Source organism: Perognathus longimembris, chromosome 3, assembly GCF_023159225.1.
Source record: "Perognathus longimembris pacificus isolate PPM17 chromosome 3, ASM2315922v1, whole genome shotgun sequence".
In the NCBI taxonomy this organism is placed as follows: Eukaryota; Metazoa; Chordata; class Mammalia; order Rodentia; family Heteromyidae; genus Perognathus; species Perognathus longimembris.
The window spans coordinates 93223914-93241168 of NC_063163.1; the positions used below are offsets into that span (position 1 = coordinate 93223914).

Consider the following 17255-nt stretch of genomic DNA (forward strand, 5'->3'; position numbering starts at 1 on the left):
CTTTTTCCTCCCCTTCCTTCCTACCTCTTTCTATCTCTTTATTTTCTCTATTTCATCCTTCCTCTTTCCCTCCCTTCCCCCTTTCTCTCTCACTCCTCTTTTCCCAAGGACGACAGGTTAGCTCTTTTATATCAAGACTGGCAGTTTAGCCTTTATTTATTTTTTTTCTTTTTGTCTATCATGGGCTTGAATTCAGGGCCTGAGCATTGTCCCTGCGCTCTTTTGCTCAAAGCTAGTGTTCTACCACTTGGAGCCATAGTGCCACTTCTGGTTTGGGGTTGGTTAATTGGACATGAGAGTCTCACGAACTTTCCTGCCAGAGCTGGCTTTGAACCGGGGTCCTTACTCAGCCTCCTGAGCAGCTAGGATTACAGGTGTGAGCCACCAGTGCCCAGCTCTATCCCCTATTTTTACAAATGAAAAAAATTAACAAAGTATTTCAAACATACAAAAGCACAAGAAAGTAATATAGCAAATGCTCATATCTACCACTCAAAGATTTTTGCAGACCTAAACAATTTAACATTTTTAAAGAGAAATAAAACAACTCAGGTGGCTCGTCTCCCTTCCTTTTTATGTGTGTGTGGGCTTGAGCTAGAGTCTCAAACACCTGCTGAACTATGTCAGTCACAGCTGGTGCTCTGCCACTTGTGCCACACCACTACTTTCCGCTTTTTGCCAGTTAATTGGAGATAGTCTTGCAGAGTTGTCTGTGTGTACTGGAATTTCAGATCGCAGTCTCCTAAATAGCTAGGGTTATAAGTGTGAGCTACTGTGGCTCTGTGTCTCTTCCTCCCCAAGTTCTTCTTCTTTCTTAAGTAATGTGAAAGTTTATTAGCCAAGAAATGTGAAAGAGAAAATAATATGGTGTAGATATGCCATGGGAAGATTGGATTTCAATACATCTTCAGCCATCTTTCTCTATACCTTCCTCCTCCTCCTTCTTCCTCTTCTACTTCCTCTTCCTCCTTTTCATCCTCCTCTTCTTCCTTCTTCTTTTTTGATGTGGATACTGGGGCTTGAACTCAGGGCCTGAGTTTTGTCCCTGAGCTTTTTCACTCTAGTGGTATTCTACCACTTGATCCATACCTCCACTTCTGGATTTTTGCTGGAAACAAAAGTCTCATGGACTTTCCTGCCCTGGTTGGTTTTGAACCATAATCTTCAGATCTGTTTCCTGAGTAGCTAGGAGCTGGGACCCAGCTTTCTAAACTCCTTTTGATCCTAGTTTCCTCTTTCCTAAAAGATGAATACTGCCTTAAACCTGCTATATATTAGTCTATATTTTATGTTCTATGCAGATATATAGTTATGCATCCTTTATGAATATGTTGTATTTTAAAATTTCTGCTCTACTTTTGAAACTTTGAGGAAAATGTATCAATGACGTTTAAGAAGATCTTGAGGTAGAAAAATTACTCATAATCTTATAACTCTAAGCAAACATTTTCATATTTTGGCATTGCCTGTGTACCCAATAGTGCGGATTCTAGAGTTAGAGTGAAAATGTGCAAACCAGCTGGGGGCTTAGCTTAGACGTGGAACATTTGTGTTGCATGTAGAAAACTCTGTGTTAAGTCCCTAACGCTAATCATCAAATACACCTAGAAAGAAAAATTATAGGCTGTTCTCCTCTTACCAGGCTTGAACTCAGGGCTTCAGACTCTCATTTGGCTTGCTTGCCCACAAGCTGGTACCTTACCACATGAGCTGTGCTTCTGGTCAGGCATTTTGCCAGTTAATGGAAGATAGAATCCCAAAAGCTTTTCTGATAGGACTGGCTTCAGAACTCCAGGTCTCAGCCTGGTTTACAGGTGTGAGCCACAAGAGCCTGCCCAGCAAGGGGCTCTTTCTTCCTTTCAGCTGTCCCAGAATCTAGAGCTTTCCTTGCCTACCAGCCTTTCCTACTCCCAGGCATTGGCAGTCCAAAGCCTCTGGAGTCAGGCTTCCTGTGTAAAGATGGGGACATTGAGAAGCAGAGAGAATATATACTTGGCCTCACAGGCCTTAGAGTGCCCAGGCCTGAATCTCAGGTTCTCTGAGCCCCAGTCCTGGGAATGGGGTGTTTCTTTCCCAGTGACTGCCACTCCTCTTACCAGCTAGTGCTGCCTGTCCTTCAGCTGGTGATGACATTTAGTCTCCCAGGGTAAGAGGAGAGGGATGGGGGGGATCTGGGAGAAGTGGAGCAGAGGCGCAGGGTCTTCTGAAGTTCTATCAGAGAGGGGCTCAGACATGAACAAATAAGCATGAAATTGTTATTCTATCAAATACCAGAAGCAGGGGATGGAAGGATGTCTCAATCTCTTTCATATTGCTATCACAATATCAAAGATTGATTAATTTATAAAGCATAGCGATTGATTCCATATAGTTTGGGAAACTGGCAAGTCCAAGGGCATCATTCAAGGCATGAGGGCTGCCTGGCTGAGTCTCACATAGTGAGAGGAAGCTCAAAAGCCCAGGCCTCACTCGCTCTCCTTCCTTCCTTCCTTCTTTCCTTCCTTCCTTCCTTCCTTCCTTCCTTCCTTCCTTCCTTCCTTCCTTCCTTCCTTCCTTCCTTCCTTCCTTCCTTCCTCCCTCTCTTGCTCCCTCTCTTGCTCCCTCCCTCCTTTCTTCCCTCCTTCCCTCCCTGTCTCCCTTCCTCCTTCCCTCTTCTCTTTCTCTTTCTCTCTCCCCACTCTCCTTTCCTTTCCCTTTCCTTTCCTTTCTTTGTACTGATACTGGGGTTGAACTCAAGGACTCAGTGCTGCCTTTTACCTTTTCCTCTCAAGGCTATAGTGCTCTACCATTTGAGCCACAGCTTCACTTTGGGCTCCTTGCTGGAGATTTTGGCTCTTTGGCTCTTAAATGAAGATAGAGCCTCATGGACTTTCCTGCCTGGTGTTCGATCCTCCAATTCCAGATTTTTGAGTAGCTAGATTACTAGTGTGAGCCACCAACACCCATTCTTTCTCTCTCAGAAATCCAGTAATTCTAAATAGGATCCTTAGCTTAATGGTGTCCTTTTATTCTAATAGCATCCAAATACTATGAACAATATGGATTTGGGAACTGAGGTTCCAATGCATGAACTTTTGGGGGTATCCACTAAAACCATAGAGGAAGGAGGGGATGGGAGACCTGAGCCACTGGAGAGCTCTGGGGAGCTGGAGTGGGGCTGAGGAGGAGGATGGATGGAGATTAGACTGGAGCTGTAACAGAGCTGAGTTAAAAAACCCAGGGATTTGAGCCTTTTGCATGCCTTGAAACATATTAGACTTTATGTAACATAAAACCACACTCATCCCATTCAGGGAAAGTCTAGTTTCTTCTCCAGCTGAAGACTTGAAAAAATTCACCATGATGATCCTTGAATACTACCCTTTCCTATGAATCCCGTGGTTATGTTGGAGAGAACATGAAAATTGATTTTGGGAGACCCTTGCGCCCTCTGCTGGTTGATATTAGCAACTGCACCATCCTGCCAAGTGGAAAATTCACTATGCAACAGGGAGAAGATAATGAAAGGATAATGGAAGGATAATGGAGAGCATAATTAATAGGCCCAGGAGCAAAGAGGGAACAAGACCCCTGAGAAGAGAGATCATTTAGAGAGAACCACTTCCGAGCAAGCCTTCCATTCAGAGGGGTCTGGTGATGTTCTGGATGTGTTTGAGTTAAAATGAACTCCCTGTGGGTTGGGAAGAGAACATTTTTAATCGTGCTGAAGTGTCTCTCCACTCCTGGAGTGGTAGTGATTGTGCTGAGTTTTCCACTCGACTCAAAATAATTGAGATTTGCTTTTGGGAATAGATCCAATAAGCCATGTTCCCCAATACCCCCATTGTCTGGGTACCATGTCTCATGCCTGTAATCATAGCTACTGAGAAGACTGAGATCTGAGAATTGAGGTTTAAATCCAGCCAGGGCAGGAAAGTCAGTGAGACTCTTATCTTGAATTAATCAACAAAAAGCTGGCTCAAATGGTAGAATGCCAGCCTTGAGCACAAAATCTCAGAGACAGCACCCAGGTTCTGAGTTCAAGCCCCAGCACCCCCTCCTCTCCTAAACCCCTCCCACCATGGGTGACTACAAGCAACAGTCTATAGGTGGGTTGGAGATAAGGTATTGATTGCTCTTCCTTAGCAAAAAAGCCCTTTTGAATGTGTGTGTGTGTGTGTGTGTGTGTGTGAGAGTGTGTGTGTGTGTGTGTGTGTGTGTGTGCTAGAACTGACACTTGAATTCAGGGTCTTGTACTCTCCCTTGTTTTTTGTTGCTTTCAAGGCTAGTGCTCTATCACTTGAGCCACACCTCCACTTCTGCCTTTTTGCTAGTTAGTTGGAGTTAAGAGTCTTTGATTCCAACCTTGAGTCTCAGATCGTAGCCTCCTTTTCTTTTTGCTCAAGCTAGCACTCTGCCACTTGAGCCACAGTGGCACTTCTGTCAGTTTTCTATATATGTAGTGTTGAGGAATCGAACCCAGGGCTTCAGGTATACAAGGCAAGCACTCTTGCCACTAGGCCATATTCCCAGTCCCAGATCTTAGCCTCCTGAATAGCTAAGATCATAGGCATGATCTTAGCACAGCAACAAAAAGACCTTTACAGTTAATTAAGTTTAGAACCATCCTGTACTACCTTCCTCTTCTAGAGATTTGTAGTCTGTTGTCTATACTAAAGGATCACAGAAGTTGTATATCAAAGAATCTGGCTTACATTGATTAAATCACAGATCTTTTGGGCCATGAATACCTAGTCACATTTTTTGGGCCATTAGTCACCCTCAGTCACACTTGCTTGACAGCTCATGAATAGAGCTCATTGGCCCTTCTTTTTTTTTTTTTTTTTTTTGGCCAGTCCTGGGGCTTGGACTCAGGGCCTGAATACTGTCCCTGGCTTCTTTTTGCTCAAGGCTAGCACTCTGCCACTTGAGCCGCAGCGCCACTTCTGGCCATTTTCTGTATATGTGGTGCTGGGGAATCGAACCCAGGGCCTCATGTATACGAGGCAGACACTCTTGCCACTAGGCCATATCCCCAACCCCTCATTGGCCCTTCTTAACCCTAATGTTACTTCTCTTCTCCTTCTAGGCAGACATCTTCTCTGGAGCTATATTCATCAATATGGCCTTGGGTCTGGATATATACTTGGCTATAGTTATTTTATTAGCAATCACTGGCCTTTACACAATTACAGGTAAGTCCATTCCAATGAATCAGCAGTTCAAGCCCTACTGCTTATGAAGGATAAATGGAACTTATGCAACGTGGTGCCTTTTCTTGAGAAAGAGAGATGTCCTGAAGACACAGCTTTAGAATGAGTGTGTGCTTGTTTTCTACTATAAGTCACATCAATGAATGCTCCTTGAAAGGCCCAGTGGTGCCTCTGGGGTACAGTCAGGATAGCTTTGTGTGTATGTGCATGTGTCTATGTATATGTGTGTATGTGTGTGTGTGTGTGAGAGAGAGAGAGAGAGAGACAGACAGACAGTACTGGGCCTAAACTCAGGGCCTTGTGCTCTTGCTTAGCTTTTTCACAAGGCTGGCATTCTGCCACTTGAGCCACAGCTCACTTCCAGCTTTTTGGTGGTTCACTGGAGATGAGTCTCTTGAATTTGTCTGCCTGACTTGGCTCTAAATCATGATCCTCACATCTCAGCTTCCCGAGTAACTAGGATTACAAGAGTGAGCCATCGGTGCCCAGCTTCAGGGCAGCTTCTTCCAGGAGTTTAGGGAGAGCTTGACTTAGGTGCAGGAAGAAGTGAGAGCGAGGAGTGGGAGCAGGGACAGGGCTGGCACAGGGTGAGGCAGGGTTGTCTAGCAGACATGCTTGGCTGGAGGATGGTGGTCAGCGGGAAGTGGGACGAGTGGTTGTGGGGTGTAAGGCCATTCAAGTAATGCACAGAGGAAACCAGATAGAAGCCTTGGATTCTGTGTGAGAGGGACTGGGAGCCACTCTAGGAGGAGAGAGAGGGGGAATGTCACACAGAGGTTTGAGAGGAAGATTGAAGAGGTGACCAGAGAAGCAATAACATTGAAGGTTTTTTTTGTTGGCTGTGGGGTTTGAACTCAGGGCATGGGCACTTTTTTCATTGAGCTTTTTTTTCCCCTTAAAACTCCGGGATAGTGCTCAACCATTTTGGGCATAGCTCCACTTCCAGCCTTCTGGTGGTTAATTGGAGATTAGAATCTCATGGATTTTTCTACCTGGGCTGGCTTTGAACTGAGATCCTCAGATCTCAGCCTCCTGAGTAGCAAGGATTACAGGTGTGATCCACCAGCACACGTCAAGTGATAGATTTTGTTGTTGTTGTTGTTGGTTGTAGGGCTTCAACTCTGGGCCTGGGTGCTGTCCCTGAGCCTCTTTGTGCTCAAGGCTAGCGCTCCACCTCTTTGAGTCACAGTGATACTACCAGTTTTTGAGTGGTTAGCTGGAGATAAGAGTCTCACAGGACTTTTCTGCCCTGGCTGGTTTCAAACCACAGTCCTCAGATCTCAGCCTCTAAGTAGCTAGGATTATAGGTGTGAGCCTTTGGTGCCTGGCTGGTGAGAGATCTTCTAAAGACAAGTTACTCTGCTTTGTTTAGGAGAGGCAGGATCAGCAATGGAACTTCCTGCTCAATTAGAGACTTACATATTTAAGGGCAAAGAGTTATTGAGATGGTTCTAGAAAAGAAAGAGTGGCTAATTTGTTAATGTCCCCAGGATTCTTCACAGTCAGCCTTTTGCTCTTCCCCTGTCTTCTTTTGGAGATGCATCCTTCTACTATCGAGAACCTATCTCCTTTGACCCATCTCCTGGCTTAAAAGTGTCACCTAAGAGCTGGGCACCAGTGGCTCATGTCTGTAATCCCCACTACTCAGGAGGCTGAGATATGAGAGTTGTGGTTTGAAATCAGCCCAGGAGGAAAGTCTGTGAGACCCTTGTCCCCAATAAACTACCAAAAATATGGAAGTGAAGCTGTGGCTCAAGTGGTAGAGCACTATTCTTGAGCAAAAGAAGTCCAGGGACAACACCTAGACCCCACATTCAAGTCCCAAGACTGGCAATTAACAAAAAGTGTCCACATCAGATTTTTCTCACTCACGAATAAAGAAATGAAGCAAGGTGCTGGTAGCTCATGCCTGTAATCCTAGCTACTTAGGAGGCTGAGATCTGAGGATCACAGTTCAAAGCCAGCCTGGGCTGGAAAGATTGTGAGACTCTTCCAATTAATCACCAGAAAACCAAGAGTGGCCCTGTGGCTTAAAGTGGCTAGAGCACTAGCCTTTAGCTGAAGAGCTCAGGGACAGCACCCAGGCACAGAATTCAAGCCCCATGACTGAAGAAAAAAAAGAAAATAAGAAAATAGAAATAGAGAAATAATCTAAGTGTCAGTGGCCCACAACTGTGAATCCTAGTGACTCAGGAGGCTGGATTCTGAGTATGACAGTTCAAAGCCAGCCAGAGAAGGAAAGTTTATGTATGAGACTCTTATCTCCAGTGAGTCACAAAAAAGCCAGAACTGGAGGTATGACTCAAGTGGTAGAGCACTAGCCTTGAATAGGAAAGCCAAGTGTGAGAGAGTGAGGCCCTGAGTTCAAGCCTCAGAACTGACATTAGAAAATAATAAAGAAATGCTCTTTCTCAGTGGTATCAAAGGCACCTGCATGTAAATGGGAAGCTGGGCACTCTGAGTAGCAAGTACAGCAACAGGATTTGGGAGGGGAAGGAAGGTGAGTGGTGGGTGTGTGGGTTGGTTCTTAGAAGGTGTGCAAGAGGTAGGGGGTAGGGCTGGGGTGTGTGGGAAGAGTAGGTGGGCACAAGGGTCAGCATCCAGGTAAAGTCATCCCTGTTGTCTTATTTCCTGCTCAGGGGGCCTGGCAGCTGTCATTTACACAGACACTTTGCAGACCGCCATCATGCTCGTGGGCTCTTTCATCCTAACTGGATTTGGTAAGTAGGGCTAGGGCAGGGTGAGGAAGAAGAACAGATCTGTGGGGTCCTAGGAAGAGAAAAGCCAGTTCAATTCCTCTGGCTGCCCCAGGCCCAGGCAGTGAACTCCAGTGTTCCTGGCTCCTCCAAGGCCAGTGGGCCAGCCCACATTTGGGGGCTGTGGTGGTGGGCGTGGGCAGCGCCCTCATCCTGGGAGGACTCAGGTTGGGACAGATGCAGGAGCACATTGAGTCCCTGCTGTTCGCTGTAGCTTGGGTCAGTGGCCCCAGGGGAGTCTGTGATATCCTGATTTCTGTCTGCAGAAATGAAGCCAGGAAAAGAAGATTTTTAAAAAAGAGCTAAGCATTGGTGGCTCATGCCTGTAATCCTAGCTACTCAGGAGGCTGAGATCTGAGGATCATGGTTCAAAGCCAGAAAGGGTAGGAAACTGTTTTTGGTCAATTGTGGGGCTTGAACTCTGGGCTAAGGTGTTGTCCCTGAGCTCTTCAGCACTGTCCCTGGCTCCTTTTTGTTTAAGGCTGGTGCTCTACCACTTGAGCCACAGTGCCACTTCTGGTTTTCTGATGGTTAATTGGAGATAGGAATCTGCCTGGACTGGCTTTGATCTGAGATCCTCCGATCTTACGCTTCTAAGTAGCTAGGGTTACAGGCGTGAGCCACTGGCACCTGTCAGCCTGGGACTCTTATCTCCAATTAGCCACCAGAAAACCAGAAGTGGCACTGTGGCTTAAAGTGATAGAGTGCTAGAGTTGAGCAAAAGGCTCAGGGACAGTGCCCAGGCCCCAAGTTCAAGCCCCACAACTGACAAAAAAAAAAAAAAAGAAACCAATAAATATCTATCAAGATAAACATATTTTGATATTTCATTTTCCTTTTTTTCTAAAAGAATAAAATTTTAATTAAAAATGGTTTGAATTTGGGGCTTGGCACTTGCAAGGATTTCTTGCTTTACCACTTGAACTATGCCTCCAGTCTAGTCTTTTGCTGGTTAATTGGAGATGGAATCTGCTAGACTTTTCTTTCCTGTGTTGGCTTCAAGCTATAGTCCTCCAGGTCTTAGCCTCCTGAGTAGCTAGGATTACAAGTGTGAGCCACCTGCACCTAGAATAATTTAAACACTTTCATATTTTAAGATATTTTATATAAATATTCACCAATGTTATATTTTCAGTCTTTAATAATAACTTGTCTACATTGTGATGTTAAATATCTCACTCTTTTATGAATTGATGGTAAAGTGATCATTTCCCCAACAATGCTCTTGTTTGACAAAATTTTAAAACTGGTGTCTTGAACATTCTCATTCCTCAATTTCTTGAAATTTTACTTGTCTATAAAATCCTAAAGACAACTGTGGAAATTCAAGCTCCAGAGATACTTGTCTTGAGAGGATACATAAGTGCCTCTGTGTGTGTGTGTGTCTTGGGGCTTGAACTCAGGGCCTGGGCACTATACCTGAACTGTTTTGCTCAAGGCTAGTATTCAACCCTTCGAGTCACATCTTCACTTCCAGTTTTTTTGGAGGTTAATTTGAGATAATCTCACAGACTTTCCTGCCTGGGCTGGCTTTGAACTACAAACCTCAAATCTCAGCTTCCTGAGTAGCTAGGACTATAGGTGTGAGTCACGGGTACCCAGGTCAAAACACTTTTTATTTGTGGGTACACAAGACCCTTTCTGTGACCTGCAAAGACTCTTACCCACTCACTAGCATTCAGGTTTCTGTAACTTGCATTTGGTTTGTCCTCGTACATCCATCCCAGGGGCCAGCGAGGGGGAGGCTGGCTGACTCACTCAAGGACACCCAGCTGAGAGGTGGCAGGGTTGCCAATTCCTCAGCCTTCCACTGCATTGCTGTGAGACAGCTCTGTGTCCGGGCTCCTGCAGTGTGCAGTTCTAGTCTGTGTTCTGAGTCTAAAAGAGAAGTAAACTGTAGACTCTTTTGCGTCTAAAACCAAAGCCTTCCCTTATTATCATTATTATTTATTTTTTAGTTGGTCTTGAGACTTGAATTCAGGGCCTGGACACTGTCCCTGAGGTATCCCCCTCCCCCCAAAGTTAGTGTTCTACTATTGAGGCTACAGCTTTGCTTCTGATTTTGCATGGTTAATTGGAGATAAGAGTCTCATGATTTTCCTGCCCAGGCTGGTTTTGAACCAGGATCCTCATCTCAGCCTCCTGATGACAAGCCTGAGGCACCAGGGCCAGGCATCAGAATCTTCCTTGAAATAATTAAAACACCTCCCCACTTGTGTGACATTGTTTATAAATGGAACTCTTTTCCCTTCAAGGTGGTGCCTCAAAATAGACCCTAGGAGGGCTGGGCGGGGTTCAGAATCCCATTTGATGGAGAAGAAACCTGAGGCCCAGGATGGGCAGGCAATATGTCCAAGGCCACACAGTAAAAACTCTCTCAGATGTGGAGGGCCTCTTTCAGAAACCCACCAAAGAAACCAGTATATAAAAGAAGAGTTTGGAAGTATTTATCATACTTGTGTTTGTGCCCATGTTCTCTAGCTTTTCACGAAGTGGGAGGGTATGAAGGCTTCATGGAGAAATACATGAACGCCATTCCCACCGTGGTTTCGGATGGAAATCTCACTGTCAAGAAAGAATGCTACACCCCAAGGGAGGACTCCTTCCATATCTTCCGCGATCCCCTCAAGGGAGACATCCCATGGCCCGGACTCATCTTTGGACTAGCCATCCTGGCCTTATGGTACTGGTGCACAGATCAGGTACTGAAGGGGGACAGACATGGTGGAGGGGCTCTCACATGGTTTGTGGGGTTAAGAAAGTTGGGAGAGAGAACCAGGCCCTGATGGCTCACACCTGTAGTCCTAGTTACACAGGAAGCTGAGATCTGAAGATCCAGGTTCAAAGCCAGGTTAGAAAAGTCCTGTGAGACCTTTATCTCCAATTAACCACCAGATAACTGGAGATGGAGCTATGGCTCCAAGTGCTAGAGCACTAGCCTTGAACAAAAGAGCTCAGGGACAGTGCTCAGATCCTGAATTAAAGCCCCATGACCACCACCACCACCACCACCATCACCACCACCAACAAAACATGGGGGAGAAGAGGACTCATGCTCTGTGGATCACTGAGCACATGGGAGTCGCAGGCCAAGGGCGGAGGATGGGGAATCTGGGTGAACTGGGTATAGGCGGGGCAGGACCTCTAGGTTGAACCCCTTCCTCACTTGGCTTCCCTGGGGCAGGTCATTGTACAGCGCTGTCTCTCAGCCAAGAACATGTCCCACGTGAAGGCGGGCTGCATCCTGTGCGGCTACCTGAAGCTGCTGCCCATGTTCCTCATGGTGATGCCAGGAATGATCAGCCGCATTCTCTACACAGGTGACTCCTTCAACTAAAGGCACAGCTATGGCTCCTCCTTCCCTGCCATTTCTCCCTCCTTTCCTTTCTTACTTGTCTTCCTTTTCTCTATGCTTCTGTCTCTCTCTTGAAACTTTGTAAAGTCCTGACATACCTCCAGGTTGCCTCTTCTAGATACAATATTCGCTCAACTGTAGTCCTTCCCCCCCCCCTAATAGGTTCTAGCGGTGTCTAGCATGTTCTTTATAGTTGTAATGTCAAAGGGCCCCGTCAGTCTCTCTGCCTCTGGCTCTGAGCCCTGGTCTCCTGCACTCTCTCTGGGAAGCTGAAAAATGAACCAAGCCTTGTACCTTGCTATCTGGGACGACTGAATCTTCCTTGGTCCTTAGTGACTTTTACAGAGTGGCCATTTGCATGATGATGATGATGATGATGATGATGACGACAATGATGAGGATGACATTAGTCATCATGAGTCAAAATGATTTCATAAGATGTGAAATGATGGTGATGAGACGAGAGCACCCTGAGTGACAGTTGGGTGGGTGCCCATCCACGTGAAGTCAGGACAGCCCAGAGGCCCTGTCCCTGTCATCACTCTTGGCTCTCCTACTCTTCTTCTGGCTATTTGGTTATAAGAAAAATATAGTTACTTTAGGGCTGGGAACATGGCCTAGTGGCAAGAGTGCTTGCCTCGTATACATGAAGCCCTGGGTTCAATTCCCCAGCACCAAATATATAGAAAATGGTCAGAAGTGGCGCTGTGGCTCAAGTGGCTGAGTGTTAGCCTTGAGCAAAAAGAAGCCAGGGACAGTGCTCAGGCCCTGAGTCCAAGGCCCAGGACTGGCCAAAAAAAAAATATATATATATATATATAGTTACTTTATGTATTCTGGACTTTTATATTCATAGATTCAGCCAACTGCACATTGGAAAATATGCAAAAGGGTTTGTGTGTCTACTGAATATGTATATACTTTTGTTGCTGTTGTTTTGTTTTGGTGTCAGTCCTGAAGCTTGAACTTAGGACCTAGGTGTGGTCTCTGGGCGTGTTTTCTCAAGGCTACCACTCTATCACTGAGCCAAAGCTCCTCTTCTGGCTCTTTTTCTTCTGGTTAATTGGAGATAAGAGTCTCCTGGACTTACATGCCTGCACTGGCTGTGAATTGAGATCATCGGCTCTTAGCCTCCTGAGTAGTTAAGATTATAGGCATGAACCACCAGTGCCTGACTTAGACTTTTTTCTTATAATCTTTCACTAAACAATATAACTATTTACAGAGCATTTTATATCCTATTGGGTATTGTTAGTACTTATAAATGATAATTAGTATTTTAAGGAATAAGATGATTTAAAATATATAGGAACACATGCACAGGTTATATACAAGATACTGCTGTTATATTTAAGGGATGTGGGAATCTGAAGACATTGGTTTGCATCTGAGGGGTGTCCTGGAGTCCATCCCCCAGGGACACTGAATGGTAACTGTCTAGCTCACTCAATAGTTCATACTATAATGGCAACTATATATACTTCTTTTTTTTGCCTGTCCTGGGGCTTGAACTCAGGGCCTTGGCTTCTTTTTGCTCAAGGCCAGCACTCTACCACTTAAGCCACAGCGCCACTTCTGACTTTTTCTATATATGTGGTGCTGAGTAATCGAACCCAGGGCTTCATGTATGCGAGGCAAGCAGTCTACCACGAGGCCATATTCCCCAGCCCTACATATACTTATTAATTAAACAGAACAAGAGTGAATCAGTGCTAAATGAAATGTACTTGTAGTACTTATCAAATATTTATTGATCTCAACTGATACATGTTTCTAGAATTTCTCTCTCTCTCTCTCTTTTCTCTCTCTCTCTCTTACACACACAGCCTCAAAATTAGGAGTCAGAAAATCACTGTCATTTTCAGGAGAAGAGAATGCTTACTGTTGAGTTTCAGACAGTTATGTAAGGTTGAAGAATCGTACCTCCTCCCCTCTTACCCTGAGATTTCTTTATTTCCCTTTTCTCCTCTGTCTTGGATGTGCTCTTCCGTCGGAACCTGGGGATATATGAAGACCACAAGGGCAGAGGCATGGTAGGAAAGGGCTTAGCTGGGAGACGAATTCATTGTGGGTATCATTCTGAGGGCCTTGTGCAGGAATGCCTTGTTTGAAGCCTTGTTTCATGAAAGCAAACTTTGGAATTCTTTTCCCAATGTCTGCTTACTGACGTGACTTTTCCTTTGTCTCTCCAGATAAGATTGCCTGTGTCCTCCCCTCTGAATGTGAGAAACATTGTGGCACTAAAGTTGGCTGCACCAACATTGCCTACCCAACCTTGGTGGTGGAACTCATGCCTAATGGTGAGTTTCTCTTGGAAGGCTGGAAGGATCTTTATTGGGAGGCTGATTTGATTTAGGCTCTATCTAGAGTCTCTCTCTTCTCTCTCTCTCCCTACCCCTTCTCTCTGTTTGTCAGTCCTGGGGCTTGAACTTTTACTTAGCTTTTTTGTTGTTACTGTTCAAGGCTCTACCACTTCTGGCTTTTTGGTGATAATTGATTAACTGGAGGTAAGAGTCTCACAGACTTTCCTGCTGGGCTGGCTTGAATAGCAGTCCTCAGATCTCAACCTCCTGAGTAGCCAGGATTACTAGCCTCTAAGCATCACACGGAGAGCCTGGCACTGGCGGCTCACACTTGTAACCCATCCTACTCAGGAGGCTGAGCTGTGAGGATCACAGTTTGAAGCCAGCCCAGGCAGGAAAGCCTATAAGACTTCTTTCCCATTAAGCACCAAAAAAGCTGGAAGTAGAGCTAGTTAATTGGAGCTAAGAGTCTCTTGAGTTAGTCCACCTGGATTGGCTTCAAACCTTGATCCTCAGATCTCAGCCTCCTGAGTAGCTAGGATTATAGGCATGAAATACTTGCTTTCCACTTGAAGCAAAACCATTTCTAAGCAAAGAGTGTTTGTAGGGAAAGCCTTATTCCAGTGTTTTGGGGTTTTGTCCATGTCTTTAGTCAATAGCACTGGACTGTATATACTTGAAAATGACTAAGAGAGATTTTAGGTGTTCTCACTACTAAAAATGATAAATATGTGGTGCTTGCCTGTGTAATCTTAGCACTCAGGAGAGTGAGGTAGAAGGATCAAGAGTTCAAGGCCAGGGACTGGGGATATGGCCTAGTGGCAAGAGTGCCTGCCTCGGATACACGAGGCCCTAGGTTCGATTCCCCAGCACCACATATACAGAAAAACGGCCAGAAGCGGCACTGTGGCTCAAGTGGCAGAGTGCTAGCCTTGAGCGGGAAGAAGCCAGGGACAGTGCTCAGGCCCTGAGTCCAAGGCCCAGGACTGGCCAAAAAAAAAAAAAAAAAAAAAAAAAAAGAGTTCAAGGCCAGCTTGAGCTATATAGCAAGATGCTTTCTAAAAAAATAAACATGTGAGGTAATAGATATATGAATTTAGCCATTCCACATGGGGTGCATATTTCAACACATTATAATTTTATACACACATACACATTATAATTTTAATTCATCAGTTAATAATAAGTAGAGCTCTACAACAGTAGATACTAATATAAAGCTTGAACTAAGCTTCTTATATCCAAGTGAGGTTTACTGGTAGGATAAATTGTCTTCCAGGCTCCTCCAAAGAAATACATGAAAAGCTTGGTATGGTGGCTCCTGCCTAGAATCCTAGCTACTCAGGAGGCTGAGACGGACAGGATCCTGGTTCATGGCCAGCCCAGGCAAAATAACGTTGATAAGACTGCATCACAGTTGATTCAAAAAAAGCTGGGTGCAGTGGTATTTTTCTGTCATTCCAGCTGTGTAGGAAGTGTGAAGAGAAAGTCAAATCTCAGGCTGGCTTGGAGGAAAAAGCTAACTTTTATTTGAAATATAACAGAAACAAGAAGGGCTAGGGCCATAGTGGTAGAGCACCTGCCTTGCAGGTGTAAGACCCTGAGTTCAAACACAGTTACCACCGCTACCTACATACACACACACACACACACACACACACAACACACACACACACACGGATACTATGAGGAAAAGGCAAGATTTTTAGTTCTAGAAGGAAGAAGTTTGAAGCTGTAGGTGAGTAGAATTTCTTACCACAAAGAAGATGATGTCCTCAGTGATTGATTAGTTAGGTCTGAATCTGTCATAGCTGCAGTTTTGGGGTTGATCTGTGGAGGTTACACTTCATGTTTCACACTGAAGAAAAATAACTCCTAATTCAGATTTAAGGGCTATAAGTCTGGTTTGGTTAAGGAAGACTCTAAAGATTAAAAAAATCATAAATATTAACTGTGTACACCTAGAAAAACCTTGAAACTATCACTCAAAAGAATCACACAGGCTATCTGGTCAAGTCTTTAATTTTACAATTGGGGAAACTGAGGCTTATAGGGAGAGAGTGATTTTTTTTTTCTAAGATCCCACAGAAACTTGGTCTGCCATTTGGCTTGCTTCACTTTGCTAAGGCTGGAACTGAGGAATTTGAAGAGGGCAAGGAATCCTTTTTTGGGGGTCTGTGTGCCAGTCCTGGGGCTTAAACTCAGGGCCTGGGTGCTGTCCCTGAGCTTTTTGTTTGAGGCTAGTGCTCTACCACTTGAACCATAGCACCATGTCTGGATTTTGGGTGGTAAGTTGGAGAAAAGAATCTCACAGACTTTTCTGCCCAGAGTTGCCTTCAAACTAGATCCTCTGATACCAGCCTCCTGAGTAGCTCAGAATACAGGTGTGAGTTACCATGCTTTGCTGGGATTTTTGTTTTTGTTTTTAATCACATGTGTAACCTTGAGCAAGCCATTTGTGTTTAAATGATATAAAAATGTGAGTGATGGTTAACTACTGAGTTGGGATGCTTATTAATTAAGGTGGCAATTAGAAAGAGTCACAATGGCTAAAAGGTGTGGCTTGGGTCACAGTGGTCTCTGTAGGGGTGTTTATGTTGTGTCTTGAGATTGGCTCCTTACACTGTGCTGGGGGTAGATCTGTGTGCCCCAGAAAGATGTAGTATGCAGAATACCAGGAAGCTGTGTTTCCACATGCATTACTAGTCTTCCATTCTCACAGACCCTTTGGCTATGATAGCTGGCATTTATTTTTGTTTTTGGTGCTGGTCCTGGTAATTAAACTCATGGCCTGGCTCTGTTCCTGAGTTTTTTTTTTTTTTTTTTTTTGCTCAGGACTAGTAGTCTACTACTTGAGCCCCAGCTCCATTTCTATTTTTTTTTTTTTGCCCGGGGCTTGAACTCAGTGCCTGGGCACTGGCCTTGAGGTCTTTTTCCTCCAGGTTAGCACTCTACTACTTGAGCCACAGCGCCAGTTCCAGCTTTTTCTGTGTACCAAGGAATTGAACCCAGGGCTTTGTACATGCTAGGTAAGCACTTTACCACTAGGACAAACTCCTAGCTCACTTCTGGCTTTTTGATCATTAGTTGAGGATTAAGAGTCCCACCGACTCCTTACCAAGCTGGCTTTGAACCATGATCATTAGATCTTAGCTGCCTTAGTATTCAAGATTACAGATGTAAGCCACCAGGTGCCTAGTTATCTGACATTTGTAATGGTGAATTCCCCCATTGTCTTCTCCCTCCCAGGCAAAGGAATATTTGTCATCCCTCACTTCTTTTCCAGGGCTTCGAGGCCTGATGCTGTCAGTCATGATGGCCTCTCTCATGAGCTCCCTGACCTCCATTTTCAACAGTGCCAGCACCCTCTTCACCATGGACATCTACACCAAGATCCGGAAGAAGGCCTCTGAGAAAGAGCTCATGATTGTGGGAAGGTAAGCGCAGCTTCCTCCTGCTGGGCTCCGTCAAGTACATCATCTCTTCAGGGATTATTAGGACCTGTGGTAAAATGCGGCTGTAGTTCACTGAGAAATTCTCCATGAGGAGCAAGAATGAGAATATGATCTTTGTTTCTATACTCAACTCTCAAAGTGGATTTAAAAAAAAAATTTGGTTTGGCCCTATGAAACTTATTTCCTTTCCATTT

General features: G+C 44.9%; 1 protein-coding gene across 1 annotated transcript in view; it reads left to right on the plus strand.

Annotated features, from left to right (window-relative positions):
• Slc5a1 (solute carrier family 5 member 1) overlaps window positions 1-17255 on the plus strand; it is a 66858-nt gene that overhangs the window by 38748 nt on the left and 10855 nt on the right. The window contains exons 6-11 of the mRNA XM_048343370.1: window positions 5069-5174; window positions 7832-7912; window positions 10430-10650; window positions 11133-11268; window positions 13496-13603; window positions 16893-17043. Of these exons, the coding sequence (XP_048199327.1) occupies window positions 5069-5174; window positions 7832-7912; window positions 10430-10650; window positions 11133-11268; window positions 13496-13603; window positions 16893-17043 (803 nt within the window). The remainder of the gene's footprint in view (window positions 1-5068; window positions 5175-7831; window positions 7913-10429; window positions 10651-11132; window positions 11269-13495; window positions 13604-16892; window positions 17044-17255) is intronic.